At 38.6% G+C, this 17,101-nt stretch overlaps 1 protein-coding gene across 10 annotated transcripts in view; it reads left to right on the top strand.

Moving 5' to 3' along the window:
- The window catches only part of LOC124166112 (semaphorin-1A-like), a 915,056-nt gene that overhangs the window by 551,654 nt on the left and 346,301 nt on the right, over positions 1-17,101 (top strand). For all 10 annotated transcript variants that reach the window (XR_006866398.1, XR_006866399.1, XM_046543761.1 and 7 more), the window contains exon 3: positions 15,155-15,251. Coding sequence is in view for 8 of the 10 variants with exons in the window: in XM_046543761.1 (XP_046399717.1) it covers positions 15,155-15,251 (97 nt within the window). In the remaining 2 variants the exon portion in view is untranslated. The remainder of the gene's footprint in view (positions 1-15,154; positions 15,252-17,101) is intronic.

Raw genomic sequence — 17,101 nt, forward strand, 5'->3', positions numbered from 1 at the left:
TTTCTGTGCAATAATATAAATATATTTTTCCAAGTTCTTAGCGGAGTACATTGTAAAAATGGATCTATTAATACATAGTAAATATTTAATTTCCCAACACCATTCTGGCCCTACAGTTTTAAAGGATTTAACCCGAGCACCATTTGTATATAACTTATCAAACGTTGGGAATCTCATATCAACTAGCACTTGAATCACGGTGCAGTGATCATGAGATATTAATTATGTATCTTGAAACGTAGATACAGCAGCTGAATTCTGGGATATGAAAATGAACTGAATAGTTGTCATGAAAACATTTCGATCTCCGAGCATTTATTTTTTAACGGTATGATTTAACTTTATGTATTTAGAGCAGGGTGTATACCCATTAGTAAATTCTATCATTATTTTTCACTCTATTTACTTGTGTGTAGAAGTGTGAACACATGCTTTTCATGTAAATTGACGCTCACTGGACCTGTGGAAGATTCTCTCTCCACTTCGAGGCCGTGAAACTTGTTTTCGATTCTTGCGTAGCAAGTGTCTTCGCGGGGCTTCCACGCGTGGGTGCATGGGAAAAGGACCGTCTCGCGTGGGAAGCGAACCCGGTTTTGCAGGAAGCGATTGAGGTGGGGTGACGAAGAAGGGGAGACAAAACGTGTGAATCAGAGGACCGGCCGAGTCTCTTTGTGTCCGGGTCGTTGTCGCTTCGCATGCATAACGAGTCCTCCTTTGGCAACCTGCGACACGTACTAGCAGTCTTGTCTCCATATCTGCTTTGAATAACCCGGTAAAAGCTATTTCTTCTGTTCATACCTTAGAATTCATGTGAAAAAGCTGTCGAGATACGTTAACGAGATTTAAGATATTTACTGAAAAGCCATAGCTGGTCCTGCAATCTTTTAAAACATTGTCTAGCGAGCCTTGAATGTCCAAAAAATTTCCGTCTCAATAACTTATTTTGACAATCATTTGCCATAAATTATAGAATTTCGGATAGAGATGAGGCTTTCATTGTGTTTTTACAATGCGAGAACAGAAAAAAATACAAATAAATGTTCCAAATTACGTAAAGGATAGACGCTTGAATAAGTCACCGCATGAAGTACAAATTTAAGTATAATTTTAGCATCACGGGACTAGCCACGACGATAACCTTACTGGAGTCATCCGCAATGCTCATATTGTGCGAAAAATCCACAGAGAAAAAATCATTTGTTTTGACAGGAGAATGTACTCCACGCCTGTAAAGGCGGATGATTTTTTATCCGTAGATTTTTCGCATGAGGTACACTCATCAATTTAAAATAGCCATGAAATTTTAATCTTGGTGTCAAACGCCAATATTTTCCGTGGACGATATCTCTTAACCCAAGATGTTAACGCGATGTCTCTTATAACTTATTATCTGAGAAAAATTGTTAATTCAGATATTTTTTATTATGATTATCAAAACTCTAATTGGAAATAATATTGATTTCGAGAAAAATATCTCTATTATCGATACTATTGTCAAGTTTTTACGACGAAACGAGATACTCTAGTTCCCGACTTCATTGCATGTGTACTTTGCCACCAACGCGACGTGACGTCGTGTCGGCTAATCCTTCTCAACAATGAATAGCGTGGAAGTTTTGCGGCTCTGATATATGCGGCCAATAAATTGCGGATCTTCACGCGCCGGAAGAGATTGTATCAAACTCGAGCGATCCGCTGTTTGAATACGTAATGAAGAGTCGCCAAGGAAACACCGGTTCTTTCATCTTCATGTGGGGTTTTCTTTGCAGCAGCCATGTTTGGCTGTAAAAACGAAGCAGTATATAAGCTGTTGTTTTAGCAGGATAATTTTGCCCATAAGCATATTTAACAAGTTAGAATTATTTGTCTTTAGCAAAAGCAGCAAAAACTAATTTTTCTTACTTATGTCCTAATATTTTCGAATTTGAAAATTTATATTGTACGAATAAAACTTCGCTGCAGTAAGCAATTTGCAAACTATTCATTTAGCACTCATTTTCAACAATCTATTCTTCTAAGTGCCACCATAGTCATACTGACGTAATGACTACTATGATTAAATACGTTTTCTATGTATATCTGCTTTGCTCTCAGATATCCAAATGCTGAGATGAAACAAATAGATGTGAAATTTACAGAGTAGTACAAATTTAAGGCGATAAAGTAGGAAACCCAATATTATATATTCTGCCACTTAAAAAAGGATTGCGTAGGAGTTCTTATTTAGTGCATTTTATTGCGATGAATAAACCTGTTCTTGGGTGAAGTAAAAACACTTTTAATTATATAAACAAAGAATGTATCTAATTAAGCTTTAGTTATATTAGAAAAATATTTGTTGTACAGTAATCTCAAAATTAAACTTATCGTGCATACGAATATTGGAACAAAATCTAGCCGGTAAATTACACATACTCGTAATTATACACGATATTACGCCTCCCGCAATATTTAATGCACACGTTGTTTACTCAGCCGTATACAATTTATGGGATTGAGTTTGCATTTTCCTCAGAAGTTCACGAAATTTTCCAATTAGCTTGGAAACACATGCCGAAGCAATGTTATGCAATTTATGCTACTTCTGGTCGTTTTGACGGTGTTTCTCTTCGGTCTTTAACTTTAAAAGTAGGGCAGCGAGAATTTCAGGCCTTATTTCCTTGTTAAAACCTCTGCGTTCCCCCTTCTCGTGTCTGAATCCGCAATGCACTCGTTACTTATAATTTTTCATCGCAATAACATGCTTTCAAATGCCTCAGCCAATCAAGATAATCTCCTTGAAGCACTCAATTATCTCAATCTTTAGATCGAACTTCAAGAACTTATTCGCCATTTCTTATGGAACATGTGAAAGCTTTTTCAAAATTAAAAATATAAAGCTCCTCGTCACGATATCTACGGTTATCATCAAGTATATTGAGAGCATAAATACGTATCCGTCGTAAGTTTCTGGGTGAATGCCCGTTTTGGCGTGAGACCTGAATCTTTATCATTCCCAACTGTACTCGCTTTCTCTTTCAACTTCATAGCATTCTCGATCGTATTCTTTATTATTGTATGTAAGTAGCTCTATGATGTATCCTGCTCTACAACCGAAGAAAAAATATATTTCAGGATATCTTATTCTGCTAAATCGGTCTTTTTACGAACGCCCTTGCTTAGGTTTCGTGATAGCCATATTGATTACGGAATATAACCTGTGAAGGAATCAAAATTTTCGTTTTTCCGTCGTTGATAATATAATTTCATCTTAGCTGTCTATTAAAGGGATTGATTGAACTTTGATCAGCTGCATATCCAGACAATCCTCTGGCATGGATACTGAGTTAATTCTTGAGTTGGTTTTTCGTACGCGGCAATTAAATATTATTTTTGTTGAATTCAAATATTTCAAAGTTATGCGCGAGCTGTTCAATACATTTTCTACGTTTAATTTAACGTTTGAACTCCGCGTATTTCGTTACGGTTAGGCAAAACTTTAATAGTTATATTTTTATATTTAGGCTGCTCGTTTTAGTAATTACTTTATTCTTTTATTTATTTTTGGATGCTGGCTGTAGACTTTATCTTCTCAACCGGCTTCGGCTTCCATTTGTTCAATGATAGCTGCCTCCTTGCTTTCTTATTTAACGAAGCGCAATCATAGTGAATGGGTATAATGTTATACAATCATCTTATTTCTTCTAACTATAATCAGCTCAGTCTTTTTTATTTTTGCGTCTCTTCTGATATTCGTTGAAACTAGATAGTTGAATTGAAGCTAGCCTATTCAACATTTTTAAAATCTTGTATCCTCAAAATAATCAACGTCGTCACATGATCTAATTCCGGAACAACGGCTACTTAGCAAAGAGAGCTGAATGCTGCACAAGAATCGGATGGGCGGCCGTGGAAATAGTATATTAAGGTCTAGAAAGGAAGCGACTCCTTCAAGGACTTCAATTGAGCGCCGTGGAGGAATTGAATGAGCTTCATCTTGTCTCGAAAGTGGACGAGGATGTGACGCAGCGAGACTGCGTCTTAGTACTTAACCAATGAGAGATGATGATGCCGATGGGAATACAAGGCAACTACGCACTGATTCACCAAGAATCTTCATTTAAGCTAGGGACATTCTATCGCAAAATTTTACTATTACTGAAAATATAACATGTTAAAGCTCTGAATCAATGTAAGATTGGTTGTGAATGAATTTTGCGCGCCAAATTTATTTTTATAGAGCTCTTAGAGTTTCCCAGAATAATTACAGATGATGCGCTGAAAGCAGAAATAAAAGAAGGAAAATTTATAAAACGTTCATTGTCGAGCAAATAGAACAAATGACAAACCTGCGGTAGCGGAAGAGTGATATCGTGAACTCGGAGCGAACATGACTGAAGAACAACAAATGCGAGCTATGCAGCGAGGGCGCGAGTATGAGACGCAGCATTGGCTGAATGAACTAGACTATAGCTATGAAAAACATCACATACCTCGAGACATACTGTGCTTCCGTAAGCTGTCGGTAAACTTGGCTCATAAACAGACTGCATCGAGTTGCTGGCAACAATAACGTTTGGATCCACCGACTAGTTCTATCTACCCTGCTATGAATACTACGAGTTAAACGTGCGTGCAATTCATAATTTTTTGTGACAAGTACATTGATGGAAAGAAGTCTGCTTCATGTTAAATATACCGTTTGCCTTCCGTATAGAAAAGTAAATTTACCTTACACTGTGCGTGTATCTCATCAGTTAATCAGTTGACAACAAATGAACGATATATCTCTTTGATACATTCAACCTTGCTCTGTTAACACCACAGTTTTATTTGAGTCTATCGTAGCGAATGTAGCTTTTCCTCTATGATACAGGGAGTAAATGTTTTCAAATGTCTAGCTGAAAATTTTCTGGGCTTCTCACTAGTTTTCATTCCCGAGAACGTTTCCCCTCTTAGCTGGTTAATCAATAAATGGAATGTGGAATTGTTAGATGCATCATGGCCATAATATAGTAACCGAAGGGGAAGAAGCTTCTGGAATTCTTCTATCTCTCGATTTAAGTATTATTTCGAAAGGGGTAGTAAATGAAAAAAGCAATAGACTCGCAACATTAATAATAGCATCCGAATACAGTAATGATTCGTTCGCAGCTTTCTAATAAACCCGAATTCATATATTTTCTCCCTCAATAGCTATTCCTCTTTTTTGCTATGCCACTCATTCAACTAACTGAGAAGTATTAATCTGGCTTAACAATAATCATTTATTGACACAGTTCACCTTAATGCCCAGCCTAGCATTGACTCTCGTTGGTAGAACTGCCAATTCTACTTCATTCAATGCTTAAATCCCCAAAATGCTTCTGTTAGTTTCTCTATAGTGGGGCTAATACATTCCTATCATTATGCATGGTGTCATAGTGACAGCGGAAATGAGCTTCAGAGAATTTTTCATCGCCTCTTAGACCCTCTTTCCCGTTCTTCTTTCTACGTGAGTTGTGTGCAGAATTATCTTCCTTTACTTCCTTGTATCTCCGTATTCCATACTAGCATCACCGTAAACCTACAATAGAGCTTTGTGGAAAAAATTTAATAAGCTGATTTGATCATGTTTTTAATATACACGTTTGGTACAATAGGAATTATCATTACTTCATTGGGATAAAATTTGACGAAATATAAAACAGTGGAAGAAAGTTAAGCACAACAATAGGTCTTGCCGGTGTCACGAGTTAGTATTATGCTAACTTTATAATTTTTGCCTTGAAGTGTATTTCACCATTTATTGCTCGATGTAATGTATATGTTTATCGTCTGGTACCAATTTTTTACTATGGAATCTATTTTGTATCGTCAAGACAATCGCTGTGTGATTTACTTTGTCATCTTATAAACACATGTTCAGTTTTTTTTTCTTTTTCATTTAAGCTTTTAACTTTGTATCGCGAAATTTACTATTATTGAAAATATAAAATATTACAGCTCTCAATCAACGCAGGAATGGCTATTACTGTATTTTTCAGCAAAACATTTATCATCTGCAGAGTTCCTAGGGTTTTTCACAATGATGGTAGGTAATGTATTGACAGCAGTAGTAGCTAAAGGAAAGAAATTAAATCAGTATTTGTGAGCGTTGTTACGCTCTGCAAAATAAAAATTGCTGTTTACTTTTACCGATATTTTCGTGAAATACTCTTTCAAGTCTTTGGTGAGAACAAGGGAATCTATTACGCTACCTGAAAGCTGGGGGGAAAGCGGATTTGGCGCCCGTTCTGAGAGCAGATCGTCGCATTTAAACTGCATCTTTTTATCATTCGGGCGGAGAGGATAGCGTCGCTCTCACAAAAGACCTAGGTGACGAACAAATGAATGAGTAAAAAAAAAGGAACGCAAATTGCGCCACCGAGCAGGGGACAAAGCCGACGAAAGGGCTTCTGGGATAGGAGTGGTGCTCGCGCGCCGAAATCAAAGAGCAGCGGTTGATGCATTCCAGCTTTTCGACACCGTAAAGTAATCGAATCCTCGAAAAATCCCTCGTATCGATATGTCGCTCTTCCTCTCTCCCCCCTCCCCTTCTCGGCATTATTCCCCTCTTCCCCCACCCCTCCACTATCCCCCGCCCCCAACACACCCTCGACAATCGATTCTATCTTTTCCGACCGCGCCATTTAAAGGGGAACTGTGTGTCCGATTCCAAACCATGGAATAGTATTAGCGATGGTTATAGAATACGATTGGCGTCAGGAAAAACCTGGGCAACGTTATAACAAGAACAATTTTGTCTCGTAATAGCAGGGAAAGTCCACGAAAATATTACTATTCGCTATTGTTATTCGTTGCTCAAAGTAAAAATAACTGTTAGCGGATTTTGCGAGGTCTAAGAAATCTCCAATAACTCAAGGATTGGAGCTCTGGCCCACAGGGTGAAAATCCTACTCCTTAGTTACAACACAAACCTCATGCACCATTTCTTCTTGGTTCCTTCTCCGAAATAGTCAAGTACATAAATTCGTAATACCTAATGTTATGTTTGATGCGACGACTTACATGTTATAGATTCTGATACAAGTATAGCAATCCTAGGTGTAAAAACGGGTATTCATGCAAAAGCGAGGGGATTCGCAATTGGGTCAGGAAAGTTAGACAAAAGTCAGGGAATCTCGTCTGTGGCGGGAGAGAAAATTTATGCCATGATGCGCGAGACAGAAACAACCGCCGCTTTCTTGGATATTTGCAACGTGCTTGTATCTTGAAAGATGAGGGAAATTTGCCAATGTTAATTCGTAGCAAGCAGTTTTCTTTAGTTGCCGTAATAAATTATCAAAGTAAATCGTTTCCGTTTTTTTATCATCTATTGACTTGATTTTTGTTTGTATCAATTTAAATTTGAAATCATATTTTCTTTACTGTTGTTTAATTTAAAATCAACTATTTTTAAGAATTTCGATTATAAAGAAATGCGCTTTACAAAATAATTGGAAAATATGTTTTAAGATTTTGCTTTTTGTTTTGCCTTATACCTCTAAAATGTAATGAAAATGATCGAAATGAAATTTCCTGAAACTAAGAGGAAGTTATTATTTTTGTCGTAGATGTTGGAAGAAATATTCTGGGATTTTTTTCTCGGTTATTTTGTAGATAGCCGTGTTTGCGACTCACCGATCTCAATGATTCCAATCCTCATTTCTCTCCCCTCTATCCCCCTCGCCATTCAATTTTCCCTCCTCACCACCCCTTTCCTCCTTGACACCTTTTCTTTGCCTCTCCAACTGCCGCAGTTGAAATTTCCTCCATTCTCGAAAGCACTGGAATCAACGCGCCCGCCCGCGCCCGTTGGTCGCCCACAACTCCGCGATCCATAAGCGTCAATCTTCTCCCCGCTGCTTTTTGTGGCACATCGGCAAATCACGAGCTTTTCTGGAGCGCTCTCTGCGGGAATCGCCTCTTGCGGGTTTTCAGGTCTTCGACTATCGCCTGCCCGAATGGCGATCCACCTGCATACACATTGGCATCCATTGCATCAATGTTTTGAACATTTTTAGGCCCTTCTTATCTCTAGATTTAGATCTTTCTTTGTGACGCGGGCACTGAAGTTTTGTTTACGCGATAAAGTTGACTGCGATAGGAATCGATTTTCTACGCTCGACTTGTACGTGTGGACAGTGACTGCGATGATGGTGTGTATTGAGGATATGGTCGACCTGGATTAGATCTATTATCGAGAAACAGCTCAGCTATTAACACGGTTGATGATTGATCGATGGTAATGAATGCATAACAAGTGGCAATCGTTGATTTAACTACGAAAGCAAATGCTATACATAATTACAGATACTTACAATTTTTTACTTTTCATAAAAATATACTTTTTTCTATTCTACACTTTATTTTAAATAGTACGACCCGAGTTTCTGGATATCATGCTATCATCAGGTGGTGATAGCATGATATGCAGAAACTTTGGTCGTACTATTTAAAATAAAGTTTGGAATAGAACAAAGTATATGTTTATTTTATGATGAAGCAGTTCCACAAAGTAACGCCGGAGACCGTGTTTTATAATTTTTTTCTTGTTAGGGATCAATTTTGGGTCTAATGTTTATCTCATAATAAGGAGGAGGTGTTTCGAATTCCCTGGAAAATGTTTCGTTCTACTAAATACGCCATTATGATGTTCATTGTCACTCTTAGAACACTTTTGTAGAGATAATAGTGGTGAGATATTCTTCAGCCAATGCTACTGCAGTCTACTTCGTCGTGTAAACCTGGCTTAAGAATCAGTTGAGGATTGATCGACTTTGGCTCGATCAATTATGAAACTTGGAGCAGTTCATCTATGAATGCATTAGGAATCGATAGCAATTAATGTTTAGGAAGCTGTAAATTTTGTTACCATTAATACGTATGATAAAGTTACTGCAGTTTTTCATTCATTACCGGAAGGATCAACGTTAAGGTAAAATAATTTATTTCCCTAAGAAAGAAGAGGGGCTGAGAAGTTACTCTCTCTCACCACCTTTATTTCTTTGCCTCTGCCATCACAAAGTAATTATAGGTTGACAATTTAGTATGTATTTCATTTGCAACCAAACCACTCATCTTGCCTTGTATTGACCGTCTTAAATAATAAGATATCTCATGGTTCAGGTAGGGAAGGCATCGCAAAAGTCAGTATCTAAATTGATATGGTCTCCTGCCGGAATTATTAGAAATGGCTAAATTTCTGCAGTTTGCTGTAATTCCGCGAATTTCGACGAGAAGAATTTTTCGGGAATACCTAGGCGGTGGAGTACGTCATTTGCTTTTAATGACTCAGCATCGTTGGCTTGGAGCGTTCACTTGTAATGCCTTTCCTAAATTTCCTGCGGCGACAATTCCAGGGAATCAGCAGAGCTTGGAAATGTGACGTTGGGTCCCGCAAATCGGAGATCCATTTTAATCTCTCCGGTCATTAAATTTTGTAGCGGTGCTTCGCGGAATCTGCGCCGCGCCATATTCCTAGTCGGACCCGAAGCGCGATTCGCAGAAATCTTTCGCCGCGGACCGATTGTAAACTGACTAATGATTTGTGGGCGGTAAGGACCGCGTCCACAGTGTCACTTATTGTTGCGGGAAGCAAAACATCAACGCAGGTCCTCTATCATGAGTAAACAAATCATTGTGTTTGCCTCTTTCTATAGTAAAATAAAGTAAACGTTCCAATGTGAAACAAAAGTCGTTTGTGGTGTAAAATTAAGTTTAATTGCGCTATCTTTTAGTGCTTCTGAGAATATTTTCCGTAATGAAATTCATATGGAAATCCATTTATGGCTTAGGGTAAGTCATTTATTCCACGCCATTCTTATTCGGCGATGTGTATACGTTTTATTTTTGTTAGCGTTTATTCCCTGGACGCCCAAGTGGACCAACTTGATGGAGTAGTCGGAGGGAGGATATTTTTGAAATGACACCATATCAATTTACACACTTAACGTTCTCGAAGGAAACGTATTAAAGGTTTAACTAAAATACCCCATCCGCTACCCTGATCCCTGTAAAAAAATGTTTGCTTGTTTGTGTCGAGAAGTGGTGATCCTTCTGTAGCTTCATTCGTCATTTAAAAAAAATATTATTCGTGGTCTGCTTCTGTTTTGGATGCTAATCATTCAGATTTTTTTAATAAATAATGGATTCCCTGATTTTTTAGTTCTTTATCCTTTGTGTCCTTCATAACTGAAAAAATCAGCAAAAAAAAATGTTGCAACATATCTGCAACTGAAAGCGTGTAAGTGAAGTGCATTTTCTGGAATGTTTACCCTTTTACGATAGCTTTCGCTGAAGATAGGAGTTTTTTTACATGATTTATCTAAAACAAATATGGTCAAGTTTTGCGGTGACACATTCAGAAGAAACTATTGTAAACATCGAAATGATTATTTATGCATCATTAAAACTATTTTAATATCACTTTCAGCTTGGAATGCTGCATCGATCTGCGTTACAACAGAATCATTCTGACTATATTTTTTTATGCTTAGCTCGCAACACCGGGATTTCGACGTCTTAACCATAAAATGTAAAAAAACAACTGAAACCACATTCCTTTGCACCTCGTGAAGTATTGCGGGTGCATTTTGGCAAACCATCTGTATACCTTTCTTAGAAGTTTCGCAGGAAACGAAGCGTGGCATGGAGGCTGTCCTTCCTCACTTCCTTGCCACTCTTACGAACTCACTTTGAACGTTTTTAAATCTTGGCGGTTGCAATCACGACGAAACTCAAGCAACCGTGCGGAGAAAATAAAAAAATAACAATAATGAAAAAGGTAAAAAAAATAATGAGGGAACGTCTTGTGTGAGACGGTGATTTTTCGTGTGTATTTTTTTCGCTATTATTTATTTACCACTCCAGAATAATTGCGATGCACGGATAAGTCAGCCAGCGGTCCGCGATGAAAAGTGGCGATAGTAGTCGGTACAGAGAGAGGACACGAGGAGGAGGTGGAAGTAAATGGACTGCTTGCTTGAAATAAATTCCGAGATGTTTTAAAGGGAGTCGGAGTGTGGAGGACGAAGGCGAAGAGTGTGCATCTTGGGGCGGCTCTTCACTTACGGCGATGAGCTGCCCTCCATCGCCCTCTCCGCCTCCGCGCTATAACATCTTCTGCCTCGCTTGTGAAAGGGGTTTCTCTCCCGTCTCTCTCGCCCGTGAAAACAGCAGACGCTAGAAAAGTCTGAGGAAGTTTGGGAGAGAGAGGAGATCAGAGATAGAAGACTTAAAGGGTGTCTATCTCTGAAGATAGAAATTTGATCACATAATATATCTTCGAAATATCTGATAAACTTTTCTGGTGCCATCCTTGGAAGGAACAGCCGAAAGAATCATTAAGCATCAATATAATAATACATGCATCATTAATGGAGGGAGCATGGTAGCTGCTGGTCCCAAGTTCAAAACCCGGTTGAAACTTTCTGACACCCCAAAACCAATACTTCTCGCCTATTGCTTAGTTTGGGGTGAGCTCTACTCAAAGATTTCAAACCGACATCCAGATTGCATCTGTATCTGTGTAAGCATCATTAGAACTAAATTTGTAACGCTTTCAGCTTGGCAAGTTGAATTATTCTGAGTTGAGATGTACTAAATTATTTCTGGTAAATTTTTTCGTTACCTCACTCACAGCCTGGAAGATGGGCATTATGTACTTCTAATAAATTTTTTCCTTGCCCCTTTTGAAGTATTGCGGGTTGTTCCTGTGTCACCTTCTTAGTACCATTTCGAGAAAACTGCAGTAAACGACGTAATACAACGCGGAACGCTAGGTAAGAGTAATGCAGTTTAGGGAGCGGGAAGAGCTAAATGAGGCCAGAGTGATAAGATAAGAGTACACTCTTTAGTCTTCGCAGAGATTGAAGCTACAAAAATGACTTTTTGACTTTCTTCTTCTTTTATTTTCATTTTATTTTTCTCTTCGCTTTGCTAAGAGAGGAAGGGGAATTGCAGATACATGCGGAGTTGCTTGATTTCTCACTTGTGTTTTCTGTTTTTTTTCGCTTTTCGTTGAGCGGAGATATGTAAAGCTGGGGTCATTGTAGTCCAAACTTACCACTAAAAATCGACCACATGACTTTTATCTGGGTGTTTCCTGGTGTGAAATAGTAGATAAATTGGGGAAAAGGTGGGTATTCGATGCATGAAAAAAGTAGAAAAATTGGAGGAAATTTAGTGTGCTAGAGTAAAAAATTGTTGTAGCTCCTCAAAGGGTGAAAGCTTTTCAGGATTATTCGCTTGATTCTATGGTATTTTTATGCATTTTATCCCCAATATTTTTAAATACCCTTATTTTTTCAATCGTAAGAATTGGAAAAAATTGTCGACTTCAACTGGAAAAATTAACTTTGTACGAGTGAGGGGCAATAAAATGGTCATCTCACAAATTTTCGAAATTATGCAACGTGAGACGGAATTCATGAAGTGCAATCGCCTATCTGCGGATGAATGCTTTGGATGTATTTCCGTTCTTTCACTCCGCCTTTCTGCGCCCCCTGCCCTACACCATTAACTTGCTCCCCATTTCCATCTTTTATGAGCCACAGAAGGCGAAGATGGTGCTCGGCTGTGAGGTTTTTGAGAGGGTAGAGAGCATCTGAAGGGCTGATGGAATGTACGTTGGGGGCGGAAGAAAGAGACTTGGGCCGGAAGTATTGCCTCGGCACCTCGTTATACACACCCACCACCTCATCCTCGTCCTTTCGGCCCCAACTTTCGCATGTGAGTCCTCAACATTGGTGCAGCGTTCTCCAGATCCCTCCTGTGCAGTGGCGGAAATTTGCTATTCTCATTCACTCCGTTTAAAGTGTTCTTATTAATAGACTTAATTTTATATAATGTTCACGGATTTTCTAGTTTTCAATTGAAATTTTTCTGTTCAATTCACTGCCTCAGAGACAGTGTACATTTATTTGTCTAGGTAGTATAGCTGTTTACACTGATCTACCTCGCTCCACGAATATTTTCTTTGGGGTTCTCGCCTTTTTTTTCAAAATTAAAATATGGAGCCATTTGACTGGAAACCAAACGCTCTACTCGTAGAATTTAAAACACGTTTACGCTTAAATGTATGGCTAGAAATCCTGAATTGCTTATATTGTGTTGAAAATAATCTGTTTGCAGTTAAAAAATTATTTTCTCGCGCTTTAGAAAGCATTTAAAATGATTCTCTTTTAGATAAATAGAGGATACCTTTTGTCATTCCATTAGAAGTCAAAAATTATATTTAAAAATGTTTCCGCGTTCAAGCTTGGTTTTAAAACTGGATGTACTAACAAGATGTATGGAACAATCTCTTTGTAGCGAAAACATTCTTATTTTTATTGAAAACTGTATATTTAAAAAAAAAGTATTATCGCACATATTATGGCAAGGGAGGTGGTTGAATATTTGCATTTGTGCAGGGTGTCATGCACCCACTCTTCTCTACCGCTCCTTGCGCCCTCTGGCGGTGTGACACGCGGGTGCGGGCGCCGATCGTCAACATGTCGACTCCGCTGCGGCAACCCGCCACCACCTGGCGCTGTTGTGTTTGGCGCGTGGGGACGCCACATGGGTTGCGCTCCACTCGACCTAGTTCAACTGCAGTTTAACCCCATTAGCTCGCGGAAGGGACGAGAGGAGGTACCTGAAGTGGAGCAGCGCTCAGGCTAGACCGTAAACAAGGAGAGCGCTTTATCGAACACGCCTAGTACGTGCTTTACTTGGGTCTAGGCTTCCAATGATATCTGCTGATTAATCTTTTAACGATTTTAGAATTCTAATGTGTGTGAATATCTCGTTTATCGATGAGCTAAGGTGCCAGCATGACGCAAGAATGATTTCATATGCAAAATAAAATTATGGTATGCGGATGTATCAGAAGGTAAATATCCAAAATGTGGGCAATTGAATTTACCATCTTGATATTGCTGTTGAATAGTGCAATAGAGACCCTTAGGAAAATTCCACAAACGAAAAACCCTATGACGCTAATTGTGCGAAAAGCGAAAAAATAAATTGTGCGATATTGGGGGGGACTCCCGTAAAGATATCACCCTGGCTAGTCCCGTTATACTTAAATTCCTATGACGCTAGTTTTAGAACTACGTGTTTGATATGAACATGCCAAAGAAAAAATATTTCAGATCACATTGCTCATTTTCGGACTTCAGTGAAACCTGTTGTAATGGAAGATAATTTTTCGCATTTAAATACCATCTTTCAGTGATATTTAATGGTTTACCAGTTCTCTGCTATTATTTAAAGAGGCAAATCGATTCGAAGCCGGATTTGATATCAAAGCTGTGTAATTAGAACTTTAATCTTTTAGCAGGGAAAATTGTTACCGATTTTCATTTGATATAATTCGGAATTGAACTGACGAAGAGAACATGATTACAGTTTATCTGGTATTATTGAATTTTTGAAATTACCAAGTATGGCGCACCACTGGTTACATTTAACTAATATCACTTCAAAGTATATGAAAGACCGATTGAGAGATGAAAATTTCATATCCATTTTCAAGCCACAATACCTCAGTTTGAAACAATTTAGTACCATTTAATTTTGGAATATGAAATGAAATATTGGTGTAAAATATGATTTAATAGCGCAGCATTAGTTGGTAATGAAGCAGCTAAATTATTTCCGTATTTTCATTGCGACTGAATAACGAGTGCGTAAATCCTTATTGAAATAATGATGCTTTCATTATATTTACAATATTTTCATTATATATTTATGAGATTTTTCATAATATCATAATAATTGCCTCTTATTAAAAACAAAACAAATATTCCTCTTATTCTCTCTAGAAAAATTTCATATTGTAATAGGATATTTTGGAAGGAATTATTCATAAAAATTTTCCTCTTCGTATGCAATTATTTTTAATATTTCTCTTTTCTCCTTCTGTTCTACCTGATAAGAATGTTTCAGCTCTTTTCCCCTTCGATGTGTGTTATTTGTCATTATAATTTGTTTCCCAATTGTTTATAATTCTTACATTGATGATAATAATAATAAGACTACTAGGCTAACTGTTTAAATTAATTTTTGTTTGTTTTTATTCCATTTTACCTAATTTTTATTAAATTTATAACTGCTATTGCTAAATATTTGGTCAATTTTCTGAGTGTTGTATTTTGCGTGATTTCAGGTGAAGAGCGCGTCCAGAGGTTTCTCGGCAACCAGTCTCATAAAGATCACTTCAAGTTGCTGGAAAAAGAACAGACATCCCTGCTCGTTGGTGCCCGGTAAGTTAGAAATCCATTTATTTCAATGCTTTACGCAAACGAGTTTGAAATATTGCAAACCAAAATATATCTTGGTCCATTTCCACTCAGCATATTATTTAAACCGCGTAATGTTACTTTTTTGTCCAGATATTTCTCGATTGTTCCTTTCACGTTTTTTAAGTGCTGTACCAGTTAGCCTTATAATGGTCAACTTTTGGCAAAGCCAAGTTATAGCCCCTGTTGTTTGCGAACAATATTTACCCGCATATTGCCATATATGAGACGCGACGTTAGTGTCAACATCTGTGGTGGGTCTTTTATTTTTCAAATAGTGACATGAGTGGATCCCAAATATTTATACTGCTTTATCATCCATTAATACTTTACAGATTTTACATTTCATTGCTTTTCCGGGCGTTTTTAACTGGAGAAAAATTCGAACTTATACATACTTGTAAATGGGTCATAAGTAACCATTTGCTCTCCTATAATTAGCGATGGTTTTTCCTCACGTTAAATTAGCGAACACTTTCTCCAGCTTGCTCGTCATTTAAGTGTCGGATGAATTTGCATTTGATTACATTGTCGATCGTCTTTTTTCCCAGAAGTACGCTCTAAGTCTTCAGCTCGTTTCATGGGACGTGCAAAACCGAGCGCGTGAATGTAACTCTTGTGACAACAGCCGGCTGGGGAATTCCCCTTCCCTCAAATTCATATTCCCTTCGTTATTTTCCTGCGGTGCTTCCCAGAAATGTCCCCCTCCCCTCACGCCCAAAATGTCAGAGAAGCCGCTACGATTCTCGCAGGGCATAAGACTTGAGACCAGGAAACGGTTAGTGAAATAATTCTTATTGACAGTGGAGCTGTATAGTTTACATGCTTGGATCAGCAGAAGTAGTGATCAGAAAAGAATGGAGGCGTTCGAGACTGGTTACGGTGGAGGATACGGAAGATAAAATGGACAAATAGGGTCATAAATGAGGAGATTTATAGAGGAACAGGAAAAGAAAGGATATTACTCGTCTCTGTTCGCCATACGAGAACACGGTGGATTAGCCTCGTGATTAGGCACAGCCATAGGTGGACCTAGGGGGGCACATCCCCCCCAGACCCTTGAAAAATATGTTAGATTTTTAATACGGTCCCATTATCATTGCCCTCGTTTTGTATTATGAGATATCCTTTTGCCCTCCCCCCCCCCCCCCCCCCAAGAGCAAATTCCTGGATACAGCCTTGCTTGTGCCCCCCCCCCCCCAGAAAGATCCGCCCCGCCCCGACACAGCCGTTACTTGGGAAACGTGATGGACGAAAATTTTAAGAAAAAGTCTTCAGAGGAAGCCTAAGGGACAAGTACTTAAGATAGATCGAGAAGAATTAAGGGGAAGAATAGCCTCATAGAGTTGAAATAACTAGCTTGGAATGAGGAGATTTAGAGGTGTCCAATATATCAACCTTAATATTGCAATAATGTGCATGTATGTATGTATACCCTTAAAATTCACCCAACCCACCGCTCTCCTGGACCAAAAAGTCTTCCCTTCTGTCCTCTTTTCAACTCGCCGAAGCGTCAGGCGGAAGGGAGTTAGTGACAAGGAGGAGAGGGATGTTGGGTGAGGGACCCTTAACTGCATGCTAATGAATAGGATGCTGGCGAGAGAGAGAAAGACAGAAGGAGAGAAGGCAAAGGGGTTGAAGTGTTGAAGCAAGAGTGTTGGGGGGGGGGGAGTGGTAGGGGATGGGTGAGGTGAGGGTGGGATGAGGAGAATGTAGAGATCTCCTTTTCGCAGGCGGTAAATTGGATTTTTTTATTCCCTTGCCCGAAGACATCCGAGATAAGTCCTTTCTATTGAATTAGAATAACGTCTGCA

Source organism: Ischnura elegans, chromosome 9 (assembly GCF_921293095.1).
Source record: "Ischnura elegans chromosome 9, ioIscEleg1.1, whole genome shotgun sequence".
Lineage (NCBI taxonomy): Eukaryota > Metazoa > Arthropoda > Insecta > Odonata > Coenagrionidae > Ischnura > Ischnura elegans.